Below are 12509 nucleotides of genomic sequence, written 5' to 3' on the forward strand. Positions count from 1 at the left end.
ACAATGACCTGTGTATCAACTGCAGTAAGTAAGATTGAACTGTAGACCTGTGAGTGACACAGCTTAGAAACCTGCCCTAAGGAGAAGACTCTACTAACCAGAAGTATAATGACCAAGAGCAAAAGAAGAGACAAAGTCACAATGAATATTACTGAAGACTCCCCTACAAAGGAGCAAAACCCTCTGCCAACTTCAGAGTTTACTGAGGAAGACACTGAGAAAATGGGGGATATAAAATTCAAAACACTTACCAACAATGACAAGCACATAAAGCAGGTGTTCAAGGAATTTAAGGAACATGTCACACTGGAAATGAATCAAATGAAAGCTGATACATGAGAAATGAAGACTACAGTGGAGCAATTTAAACATACAGTGGACAGTCTCCAAAACAGAATGAAGAAGGCAGAAGAAAGAATCTCAGAATTAGAAAATATTTCCTGTCACCAGGAGGAAACAAACAAAAAGCTGGAAGCAGAGCTGGATCAACCTACAAAAATTATTCAAGAATTGAAGGACACTACTAAAAGGCCAAATATAAGAGTAATGAGAGTAGCAGGAGGTGCAGAAAGAGAAGCTGGGTTTAGTATACAAATGTATTTAATGAAATAATAAGGGGAAATTTCCTTAATTTAGAGAAATCATTGGGGCAACAATATCCAGGAGGGGAACAGAACTCCCAACAGGCTTGACCAAAAGCAATCCTTACCATGACATCTGATAATCAAGTTATCTTCAATTGAACATAAAGAAAAGATCCTTAAATGTGCACATGAATAAAATGAACTGGCATACAAAACAATGCCAATTAAACTCACAGGAGACCTCTCACAGGAAACTCTACAGGCCCGAAGAGAATGGAGCAACATATTCCAGATTCTAAAAGCAAAAACCTGTTGGCCCAGGATAATGTACCCAGCAAAACTTTCCTTATCTATGAAATTGAAATAAAATTCTTTCACAGTAAAGAAAAGTTAAAAGAATATGCCTCTTCCAAACCTGCCCTGCAAAGGATACTTAAAGATGTTCTCTCTTGACAGAGAAAAGGAATAGCACCCACCAAAACCAAATGCAAATGCAAAGAACATCCGAGTAAATAACAAAACAACAGAAGACTAAAATGACAGGACTAAATTACCACCCATTCAAATTAACCCTGAATAGAAAAGACTTAAACTCATCAATCAAACATCATGGATTAGTAGACTGGATTAAAAAACAAAAACAATTTATTTGTAGTCACCAGAAGACACATTTCACCAACAAAGACCAGCAGAAACTATATATCATGGATTTTAATTTTTTTTATTGTTAGTTTCATCTCTTCAAACACTTTCTTCTCATCAAATTCTTCAATGACTTCTAGATCACACAGTAGCATTATTTTCTTTAAGAAGGTCCTTGATTTCCTTTTTCATTTCTTCAGTGACACATTCAATAGAATGCTATTTAACTTCACGGTGTTGTTAATTTCTTTTCTTCCTGTTGTTTATTTTGTTTTGTGGCTTTTCATTTAAGGGGATATATAGTAACTGTGTATTGGAGGCTATCACATCCAGATATGAGGATACAATGCAGTATGCATCTCTATTTCCAGACCAAGATGAACTTTCAATGAAACTGTTTACTATATCTTGACAATAGGATGCTGGACTCTCTGCCATTTCCCATGCCCGCAATGATGGACACGTGTCTGTGTATGAAAAACTATACTATAGTAATGATACAGGGGAACTCAGTAAGGGAGAGGGAATTGGGGAGGGGATAAGGAAATCCCAGGTCCTATGGAACTGTATCATAAAATGATAATAATTTAAAAAAGTAAAATTAAAAAAAAAAACCCAGAAATTTGCTATCAAAATACCTAATAATATACAACATAAATAAATAAATAAATTCTTGAATTAAGGCAATGTCAGACTGGATATTTTAAGCTAGTTTATATTATATATTCAGAAGATTTAAAATCAAATGGTTGGGAAAAGATATTTCAAACATAACAGTATCAATGTCAGAAAACAAAGCAACAAAGAGCATTAAATAAATAAATAAATAAATGAGATACACTAAAATGAGTAAATATAAATATGTGTAAGTATCTCACTTTCTACATTGTAGCAGCATACTGTAATACAAAACTAAACACTTTTTTTTTATTAAATAGTAATCTTTTAGTTTTTCCAAATACAAAACCATCCTTACTCATTTTACAGTAATCACAGCACATTATGGTAGTAGCAGTAATATTCCACTGAGGAAACATATTGCCAAACAAGTCTGGGACATCTGAACTCTTTTTTTCCTAGTTTGAATAAGCCATGTTGTAAGAAACACAAAACTTTCAGATAAATTCCTAGAAGCAGAACTGCTACACCAAGAACATATACACTTGGGAGTGGACATTTGGCATATCAGTTATTCCACACAATCATATGCCAAATCAGAGTGTGTCAGCTTCATAATCAACCCCAGGTCCCAGTCTAGCTTCTTGCTAATGCGGACGGTCTTGGGCAGAGGTGATGGTTCAAATGACTGCGTTTCCCTCAACCTCCACACTCTGCCATCCCACTACTATAGTATTTCAGGAGCAAAGCAACAAATGGGAAAGCATGGGAGCATTGTCTCTCCCTTTCTTATGTGTCTCTCAAATGAATAAATCTTTATATCACAATCTGTTAAAAGCAAATAGGCACATTTTGGACTCCCAGTGAAAGTGTTGGACATATCTAGACAATAGGATGATGGACTGTCTGACACTGTTTGTACCAACAATGTCAGAGCACACCTAAATAGCAGACTGATGGAATTGTAACTCCTTATGAAGGAATGTACTGCTGTGACAATATGAGGAAAATCAGTTGAGGAGTGGGAATTGAGGCGGGGGAATAACAGACTATATATAATTGTACCATAAAGTTCAAAATTTAAAATAAAAATTTTAAAAATAGGCACATTTATAGATATGATCCTTGGGTTATGTGACTAGAGTAACTGTTCCCACTGTTACAGCTTTTAAGTCACAAGGATTACTGTCCACTTCTTTTTTCTTTATGTATAATGGGTAAAGAGAAGGAGAGGTATGAGTTAATTTTTTCCCCCAGTTTTATTGAAGTGCAGCTGACAAAATATATATATACACAAAACAGACAATGTGATAAACTTTGTAAAATAATTTCCACAATCAAGCTGACATGCTTTCCTTTTAAATATTTACCTTTCATTGTGGACTAACAATCCTGAAGATGAAATATAGATCTCTAATTTTTCTAAGGTCTATGTTATTCACTTGAAAGGCAGAGTTACAGAGAGCAGAGGCAGAAGACAGGATCTTTCATTCACTAGTTTACTTTCCAAGTAGCCATGATGACCAGGGTTAAGCTAGAAGTCAGAAGCTCCATCCAATTCTTTCAAGTGGGAGCAGGGGCTGTTCTCCACTGCTATCCTAGGCACATTAATAGGCAAATGCATCGGAAGTAGAGCAGCAGGGACTCAAACCAGCACTCATATGGGATGCTGTCACCACAGGTGCAGTTTCACCTGCTATATCACATCATCCTGATGTAATTTTAACAACTATTGTTGGGCAGAAAACTTCATATATTATATAAGGAAGAAAAAAAAAAACACCTGAGGCCTCAACTGGCTAATGACACCCCTTCAAGAGCCAGCATCCCATACGGGTGCCAGTTTGTGTTCTGTCTGGGAGCTGGATGGGAAGTGGAACAGCTGGGACATGAACTGGCACCCATACAGGATCCAGGTGCTTGCAATGTGAGGATTTAGCCACAGAGACATCATGTTGGGTCTTAAACTCTTTATAAACACAAATCTCTCCTACTAACTGTTATCATTCTTCACTCAAATATAAGCTAATAAAATACTGACCACATTTTTTTCAAACCATCCAACTTTCCTAAATACTAATAGCTACTTGAGAACTGCTGAATTAAAGCGGGTTAATTAGCAACTTTCAAGAAGAGCATATCTCAAGATGTTTTCAAAGAGCTGTTAACCATAATGCCAAAAAATAATAACAAAATGGGAAAAATATTAAAGGAACCAACTTACATATATAACATGTTCGTATCCAGGTCAATGCAAACAACATCTTGTGGTGGGTCATGCAGATCAAAGTACCTCGAGTCAACTCCGACTATGAACGGCAAAGGCGCACTAAGCACCGCAGCCAGTGACAGAGGGCAAAGGGGAATGTATGGGCATTGCCACTGAAACGGAAAGATCATCTGGGGAAAAAGGTGCAAAAAAGTAAGCAAATTTTAATTTTCAATAAAATTATATACTAACTAAATTCCTGAAAAAGGACCACTACCAGGCAGTTAAACTAGCTTTGCTTCCACTATATGACATTACATTATTAATAGGAAATCCTATGAATAAATGTGATTTTGATTTTCAAACATGACAATCATCACAGGCACATAAAATAGCTAGCAAGTTTCTGGAATTTAATACTACTAAAAAACTCATGTTCTCATTGCATAGACAGAATAAAAGCAGAAATAAGATTGTTCAAAAAGAATCATAAAACAAACTTACAATCCTTAATTCCTATTAATTTAATTGGCCTATTAATTATCAAAATGACCTCTGACCAAAAGCCAACTAAGTTAGAACAATTCAAAGTCTGACTCTTGTCAGGCACTGACACAGTAGTGAAGGAATCACTCGGGACACTGGCATCCCATGTCACAATGCCTACGTCTGAATCCCTGCTTGGCTCTATGTGCCAGTACTTGTTAACAGAAACACTGGGACAGAACCAATGTGTAACCCACACAGATGTGGATCCCATGATCTGCCTCCCAGAAACTGAATAGTGAGCCAGCAAATGTTAGTCCTGCTTCTCTTTTTCTTATTCTCAAATAAATAAAAATTTAATTCACAAATCAACTTATATAGGTTAGCATGCTGGCTCAACAGGCTAATCCTCCACCTTCAAGTGCTGGCATCCCATTTGGGCACTTGCTTGTGTCTAGGCTGCTCCATTCCCTATCCAGCGCTCTGCTTGTAGCATGGGAAAGCAGCAGAGGAGGCTGATCCTGACCCAGGCTCATAGGCATCCACATGGCTGGCTCCTAACTTCAGATTGGCTCAGTTCTGGCTGTTATGGTCATCTGGGGAGTGAGCTAACAGATGGAAGGGCACTCTCTCTGTCTCCTTCTCCATAAACCTGCCTTTTAATAAAAATCAAAAAAAAAAAAACTTTTAAAAAAGAAAAAACGACTTATATAGCGACAGTCACTTGAAATTTTCTTAACTGTCAAGTCAACACATAAAATGAGAGTCGGGAGTTGTGGCACAGTGAGCAAGAGCACCATTTGAGGCATCTACCTCCCTTCTCTGTGTGCTTGGGATTCAGTGTACATCTGTCATCGAATCCAGCTTCCTGCAAACACACGTGGGAGGCAGCAGATCAAGGCTAAAGCACGGAGTCCCTGTCACCTAAATGGGAAACATGGACTGAATGCTCAGCTCTGAGATTAGGAGGTTTTATTTTATTTTATTTATTTTATTTTTGAGATATACTTATTTTTTATTGCAAAGTCAGATATACAGAAGGAAGGAGAGACAGAGAGGAAGATTTTTTTGCCCGATGATTCACTTCCCAAGTGACTGCAATGGCCAGTGCTGCAGCAATCCAAAGGCGGGAACCAGGAACCTCTTCCAGGTCTCCCAAGCAGGTGCAGGGTCTCAAGGTTTTGGGCTATCCTTGACTGCTTTCCCAGGCCACAAGCAGGGAGCTGGATGGGAAGCAGGGCTGCCGGGATTAGAATCGGCGCCCATAAAGGATCTGGGCGCATTCAAGATAAGGACTTTAGCCGCTAGGCCATAGCACCAGGCCCAAGGTTAGGAGTTCTTACAGGCATTTGGGGAGTTAACAAATCGGTGAAGATCTCTCTCACTCATTCATGATAATCTATCAAATAAATAAATCCTCTATGTACAAATATGATTCAACTTCAGTCGTATTTGACATCAAATGTTTACATTTTCCAGGACTGCTATAGTGGCCTAATATGTTAAGCCACCATCGTCGACAGCAGCATTCCATATGGGCACCCGTTCGATCCAGCTTTGCAGTAATGGTCTGGGGAAAGCAGAGGAAGATGATTCAAGAGTTTAGGCTCCTGCCACACCACGGAATATTTGGATGAAGCTCCTGGCTCCTGTCGTGAGCATGTCTCAGCCATCCATGGCCATAGCAGTTAACTGGGTAAAGACTGCCCTTTTTGTCTCTCACAGCATCCATGTGGCCAACCTAGAGGAAGCTCCTGGCTTGGGATCGCCTCAGTTCCAGTTGTTGCAGCCATTTGAGGAATGAACCAACAGATCAGAGATCTTTCTCTTTGTCTCTTCTCTTCATAAATCTATCTGCCTTTTCAATAAAAATAAGTAAATATCTGTCTCTCTTTAACTGTTTCAAATAAATACATTTTAAGAAAAATCTTTACATTTTCCTTTCTAAAACTATTTTAACTGTATCATGTCCATTTTAAAAAACACAAGTTTTTGAAATGTAAAATTTTGAAATTTTAACCAGTCATCTAATATTGAAATTTAATCACAGATATAATCTTTTTCCTCTACTACAAATGTCTTTGATGTTTTTCAATGTCTAACTCAATTCCCACCATTATCCACTACTCCTCATGCCTTGCCCCAATCCCACAAAGGCTACAGCATTTACTACTTGTATGTCATTACAGATAATTATTCAGCTTTGGAATTCCTGCTGTAATCCATTCATTTACTTAACAAACATATGAACATATTCAATATGACAAATATTATTCCAATGATAAGACCATAACAATGAATAAAACAAAGATCTCTGCCTTCCTAGCATGCATAGTCTAATGTTATCAGTCAGTAAATTTTCACATTACAAAAAAGTTGTATCTTTTTTTAATTTATTTTATTTTAATTGGAAAGTGAGATATACAGAGAGGAAGAGAGACAGAGAAGATCTTCTGTCCATTGATTCACTCCCGAAGCGGGTGCAATGACTGGAGCTGTGCCAATCCAGAATCCCAGAGCCTCTTCCGGGTGTCCCATGTGGGTGCAGGGTCCCGAGGCTGTGGGCCATCGTTTCTTTCCTAGGCCACTAGCAAGAGAGCTGGATGGGAAGCGGGACCGCCAGGATTAGATCCAGTGCCATATGGGATCCTGGTGCACGCAAGGCAAGAACTTTAGCCAATAAGTTACCCCACTAGGCCCGAGATAGTATCCATTTTAAGCCTTGCAAACCATATTGCTTCTGTCACAACTATTTAACTCTCTCACATTCATACATTAAAAAAAAAGTCATAGGCAATATATAAATTATGGGTCTACGTTCCACTAAATCTTTCTTTATAAAAATAGGGGGGAGACAGCATTTGGCAAGAAGATTTCTAGCTATGGACTGGTAGCATTTGGTCTGGAAGAGACAGAAAATAAAGAAGATATAATAAATAAAATACATACTATGTCAAGAATTGATAAGTGCTATAAAGAATGACAAAGTAAAACCACATGTGGGCAGAAAGAGTTCACAGTAAGAGAGAAGCAGATTATATTACAACAAATACACAGACCTCATGAAGGAAGTTACAAGTGACCTGAAAGCTGAAGTACATGAGGGATTCAGCAGAGACCATCAAAGGAGCAGAGCGCTTCAGAAAGAACGAGTAACTAGGACCAAGGCCATAAGGTATGGAGATAGCTTAGTATCCCTGGGGAAGAAGGTGACAGCAGGGCATGAAGCAGAGTGAGCAAAGAGGACCAAGCAAGCACACTGCATCTGAGAGATATTTCCCATTCAACAAAGGCTGTGTTACACCTGCACTATCTTAGAAACCTCTGAACAAATCTTTAGGTCAGCAAAATAAAATAACCTCTTTTCTTTATTGACTTCTGCAAAAAAAAAAAAAAGAAAGAAAAAGCTATTTTTCCAAAAGCACTTAGAGGTTTCATTAATTTTTGCTACCAGTCTCCATTATGTCTTTGAAATTCTTTGGTATCCACAACATCCTTGATTTGAAACATTTATCTTGTCACCATCTTTTCTATTTCCCTCTTCAAATGGTAACTTGCCTTAAATTCCAAATCCAAATTTAAATATGGTTTTGCATGCAACTCAGTATTCCAACATCAATTACACAAATCTCATATACTGTTGCATTTTCCAAAAATTTACCAATTTTACATTATATTTGGTATAACTATTTTTATTCTGAATTGCTAAAAATTAGAGACTGAACTACAAAGATTTTGAAAAAGGAGCATGGGTAAACACTATTGTTTTAGGAAGTAATATTTGAGTGGGAAGTTTTTAAAATTAGTCTGTTCATTAAGAAATATTTTCTAAACTCTTGTTTCAAATGCAACTGTGGACTGATAAAAGTTAATATTTAATATAAGTTCTATACAAAGGCCCCTCGAGCCTCAGTTAATATGTGTAATAAGAAGCTACCGATGGGTTTTGAGCAGGGAAGTTTTTATATCATGTATGCTTTACTTATAAGTTAAACATTTGTATACTACTCGATTTTTACAACCACTCCATAAATATTGTTGGATCACTACGATTATAAGTCAAAAAGAGGAGAAAATAACCATGAAATTTGTCTGCGTAATTTTGGAGTCACTGAAATTTGCCCAGAACATTTTGTTTAGTATAATCAGTTTTATTCATGGGTTCTATCATATGTAATGATAGTTTCTATTCTTTATAGAATGTTAAATTTTGAGAAATCCAAACACTTTTCTTCAAATACAAGTTACCCTTGTTTTTGTATTGATTCCTATTTCGCTTTAAAACCTGATCGTATTTACTTTATAATATAGATTAAGTACATTATACTTAACATAAAATTTACGGTAAACTTTTACTGAAGTGAGGCTCAAACTTGCTTTATTTGAAAGGAATTACCTCTTGAGGGAAAAAAAAAAGCTCTTTTGCCGTGAATTTTGTCCTAAAGGAAAATTCCATACTTACAGCTACCACAGCTTCAGCTACCCCAGTCAGCACAGCTGGCCTAAGAGAATGGAGAAGAATCTTGCTCTCCAGTAAAACAAACAGCAGTAGTGTTGCACAATTCTCAGGACCCAAATTCATTAGCAAGGTGCTAAAGTTGGCACCACTAGAAAAAATAAGAGAAATGATGATGAACTATTTTTCTAAATCATGTTACCATTTTCCTTTTAGTTATGTCCTAAGTATTAACAGGCAGAATCTAGTGTTAAGTTCAGGATCTTATTTATTAATAACACCAAAAAGTAGAAAATTTAATGAGATACTATGGAGTGCCATAATAAGCACATCCTTTGGTCACAAAGAGGTATTTATCAGAAAAGACATTCCTAAAGCAGTCATCTGAACTGAACTCAAAAAAATGGAAGAGGTGGGGGTAGCAGGTAACAGAGCAAACACCCTGAAGCAAGAAACACTGTTACACTAATATTCAACAAATTGAAATAAATGGTTTACGACAAAAACACTGCAGATATTGAGACCAAAATAATAATTTAAAAAAAATAAGGCTGATAAAATTACACAATTATATTTGCATTTCCCAAATGACACACAGGCTGCAGTGTGAGTCAAAAATTAAAGGGAAATGAAAATAACAGGGTATCAAGGAAAGAGGTTAATACCATAGTCCAATTAAAAATCATGCTAGCCGGGAGTAGTGATACAAATGAACAGAGAAAATGAACTCTAGGCACATCAGGAAGTTAAAATTGGTTCACAGTAAACATTTAGTGATGAAATGAATATTGGGAAAAAAGCAAAGAGAAATATTCCCTATATCCAATTTTACAATTTTTCTTTTAAAATAGACCCAACATTCTCCCCAGTATCAAAATTAGAGACATTAAGGCTATCCTTATCTATTTGTGAAATAACACTTCACTTTATGATTTAAAATATTTTAAAGTATTCTGCTCCAAATTAATACAAATAAAATTCTAAATACTATTAATTACCTTAGTGGTAAAGGTGTAGAAACTGGCTGTGATAATATTAGTGCATCATGGACTGACAGCTTAAAAAAGAAAAGATAAATTAGCCAAATCAATTTTGAAATATAAATCTTTAAACCAAACACAAAGTGGAAGTTCAATATACAGACTTTTTAAAATAAACACCAAAATATAAAATGACAGCTATATTCAGTTGGTGGTACCATGTTACTTCTTTTTTTAGCTAAATGGTTAAAGAGTCAGCACTAGAAGTTCTACTTCCAAGAGACTGCACACGTGGAGCAAAATTTTTGGCAACTATTATGGCAATCAACCTCACTTGCACACTATCAGTGAAATGTCTACAAACAGAGAACAGACCTGTTCATGTTTACACTGTTCTCCCATGGCAGGCTGCACTTGGTCACAAGCTATGGGCCCACCCAGGTCTGCCACTTACTCAAAGTAAAAAGAAACCAGTCTTTTGGTATAAACATTTTGAAAAACCAGTGTTTAACCCGTTTTTGTTAGCTCATTTCCTATTTATTAATCACTCTGATATTAAGATCATAGCCATAATAGATTTCTGGATTTTACATCATTAAAATCAAGAAGATAAAGGCCATGCACAAACCAATAATGACAATGTCATGAGCCAAGATGGTTATAAATATGCCAATTCTGCACACACAGGATCCAAGAAACCAATAAAGAAAGGATGCTTGGTAAAACTAAAACAACAAACAAAAAAACTGGAAATTCAAGGATGTTATAAATACATTATTACTTCACCTCAAAAGATGAATATTTAAAGTGTCACAAACTGATCAGTGCAAAGCTGGTTCACATGCTGATTTTATTCTCTTATATTACACAAGGAACCTTAAATTTTCATTCGAATGGGTTGTAAGAAGACAATCCATAATGCTTTCAATGAACATATGCAGACATTTCCCAGGACACACACTTTTTGATTACCTGTACAAGGATTCTTGGTCTCTGTGGTGAAGGAAAAGGGATGTTTTGCATAAAATGTGAGATGTGCCTAGAAAATTTTTAAAATAAAGATCATAATTATTATTCTAAAATGCTTCACAGATTTTAATATTTAAATATCATTATGTCCCATTCCAGTCATAAGAAACTTATGCTAAATAAGTATATTTGCTCAATAAGTATAGTTCTGCCTATTAAACTGAAATTCATAATCTGTTTCCTGATTTATACTCTATACTAATATCCCATCATTATCAGGAACATAAAAGTAACAGGAAAACATTCTTCATGAAAGAGTGATTTTTATAGCTCTGATTATCAGTGCCAGTATAGGCAGCAACAAACTGATACATTGAATTAATACTAATAAAATGGAATTTCATCCTAAGATGACTTCTGTAACTTCAGAAAACTACCCTTATTTTTCCAACTTATAAATAATAATTTTTAAGTTTCTCCAAAGGTTTTCAGCTCTTCAGGGCAACTAAATACAAGGTATTACATCAACCATGGAGGAAAAAAGCTCATATATACTAGTCTTTTTTTCATATTCCTAGAATCTTAGTTTTTCCAAAGACTGCCAACTTGTTACTAACAGCAAATTTTGCTTCAAAACTTCTTAAATAATTCAACGGTCTAAAGCTCAAAGTATGAACCATTAAACTGGCACTCCATGACCACAACATTAAAATTGAACCCATATTTCTGTATCAAATTATGATGAGATTACACACAGTATTCCACCCAGTACTTTATTTTTAAACCTTCATATAATTACTGTCACCTTGCGTAACAAAGGGAACTAGAAAACATGGGGAAAATTCTGAATAATTATGTCAATAACAAAAAAAACCAAAAATCAACACCATGGCTGAGTAAGTTAGGTCTCTGCCTGCAGAATGGTCATCCCATGTGGATAATGGTTCAAGTCTCAGCTGCTTCACTTCGAATCTAGCCCCATGCTAATGACCTGGGAAAGCAGTGCAAGAGAGCCCCTGCACCCACAAGGGAGACCCAAAAGAAGCTTTTGGCTTTCGGTTCTTGGCTTTGGACTGAGCCAACTACAGCTATTGCAGTCACCTGGGGAGTCAACCAGTGGAGGTAAGATCTCTCTCTACTCCTCTCTCACTGTGTCTTTTCCTTGTAAATCTGTCCTTAAGTAAAAATAAATTGGAAATTTTAGAAAAAACATTTTTAAAACCCTCATATTAAATACTAATGCAGAGATGTTTTACAGTTAGAACTTGCATTGGCCACTTGTATGTGGGTATGAGTATATATCAATAACTACTTTTCTGCTGGTGACTAAAGAAGTAATAGGAAAAATAATATATCAAAACACAGAGAGTTATTTCCTCAGTTGATTTCTCAAAAGGATTAGGATATGGCCATCCTTACCTCCACTCTTCAATTTTAAGTTCAGTCAGTGACTCAGGTGAAAAAAGGAGTAAGGGGGAAGTAAAGTAAGTTTGGCTCTCTATTCCTTCCAAGCATGTTGAAAAGATTAGCAAACAATGAAATGTATATTTTTACAATCTATTTTT

At 36.1% G+C, this 12509-nt stretch overlaps 1 protein-coding gene across 4 annotated transcripts in view; it reads right to left on the minus strand.

Moving 5' to 3' along the window:
• The window catches only part of DENND4C (DENN domain containing 4C), a 99540-nt gene that overhangs the window by 58780 nt on the left and 28251 nt on the right, over positions 1 to 12509 (minus strand). For all 4 annotated transcript variants that reach the window (XM_040963154.1, XM_040963152.1, XM_040963155.1 and 1 more), the window contains exons 7-10: positions 10948 to 11014; positions 9994 to 10052; positions 9002 to 9146; positions 4069 to 4244 (exon numbers count right to left, since the gene is read on the minus strand). In XM_040963154.1, the coding sequence (XP_040819088.1) occupies positions 4069 to 4244; positions 9002 to 9146; positions 9994 to 10052; positions 10948 to 11014 (447 nt within the window). The remainder of the gene's footprint in view (positions 1 to 4068; positions 4245 to 9001; positions 9147 to 9993; positions 10053 to 10947; positions 11015 to 12509) is intronic.

This window comes from Ochotona curzoniae, unplaced genomic scaffold (assembly GCF_017591425.1).
Source record: "Ochotona curzoniae isolate NIBS_2020 unplaced genomic scaffold, NIBS_Ocur_1.0 scaffold_3208, whole genome shotgun sequence".
NCBI classification, from domain to species: Eukaryota; Metazoa; Chordata; class Mammalia; order Lagomorpha; family Ochotonidae; genus Ochotona; species Ochotona curzoniae.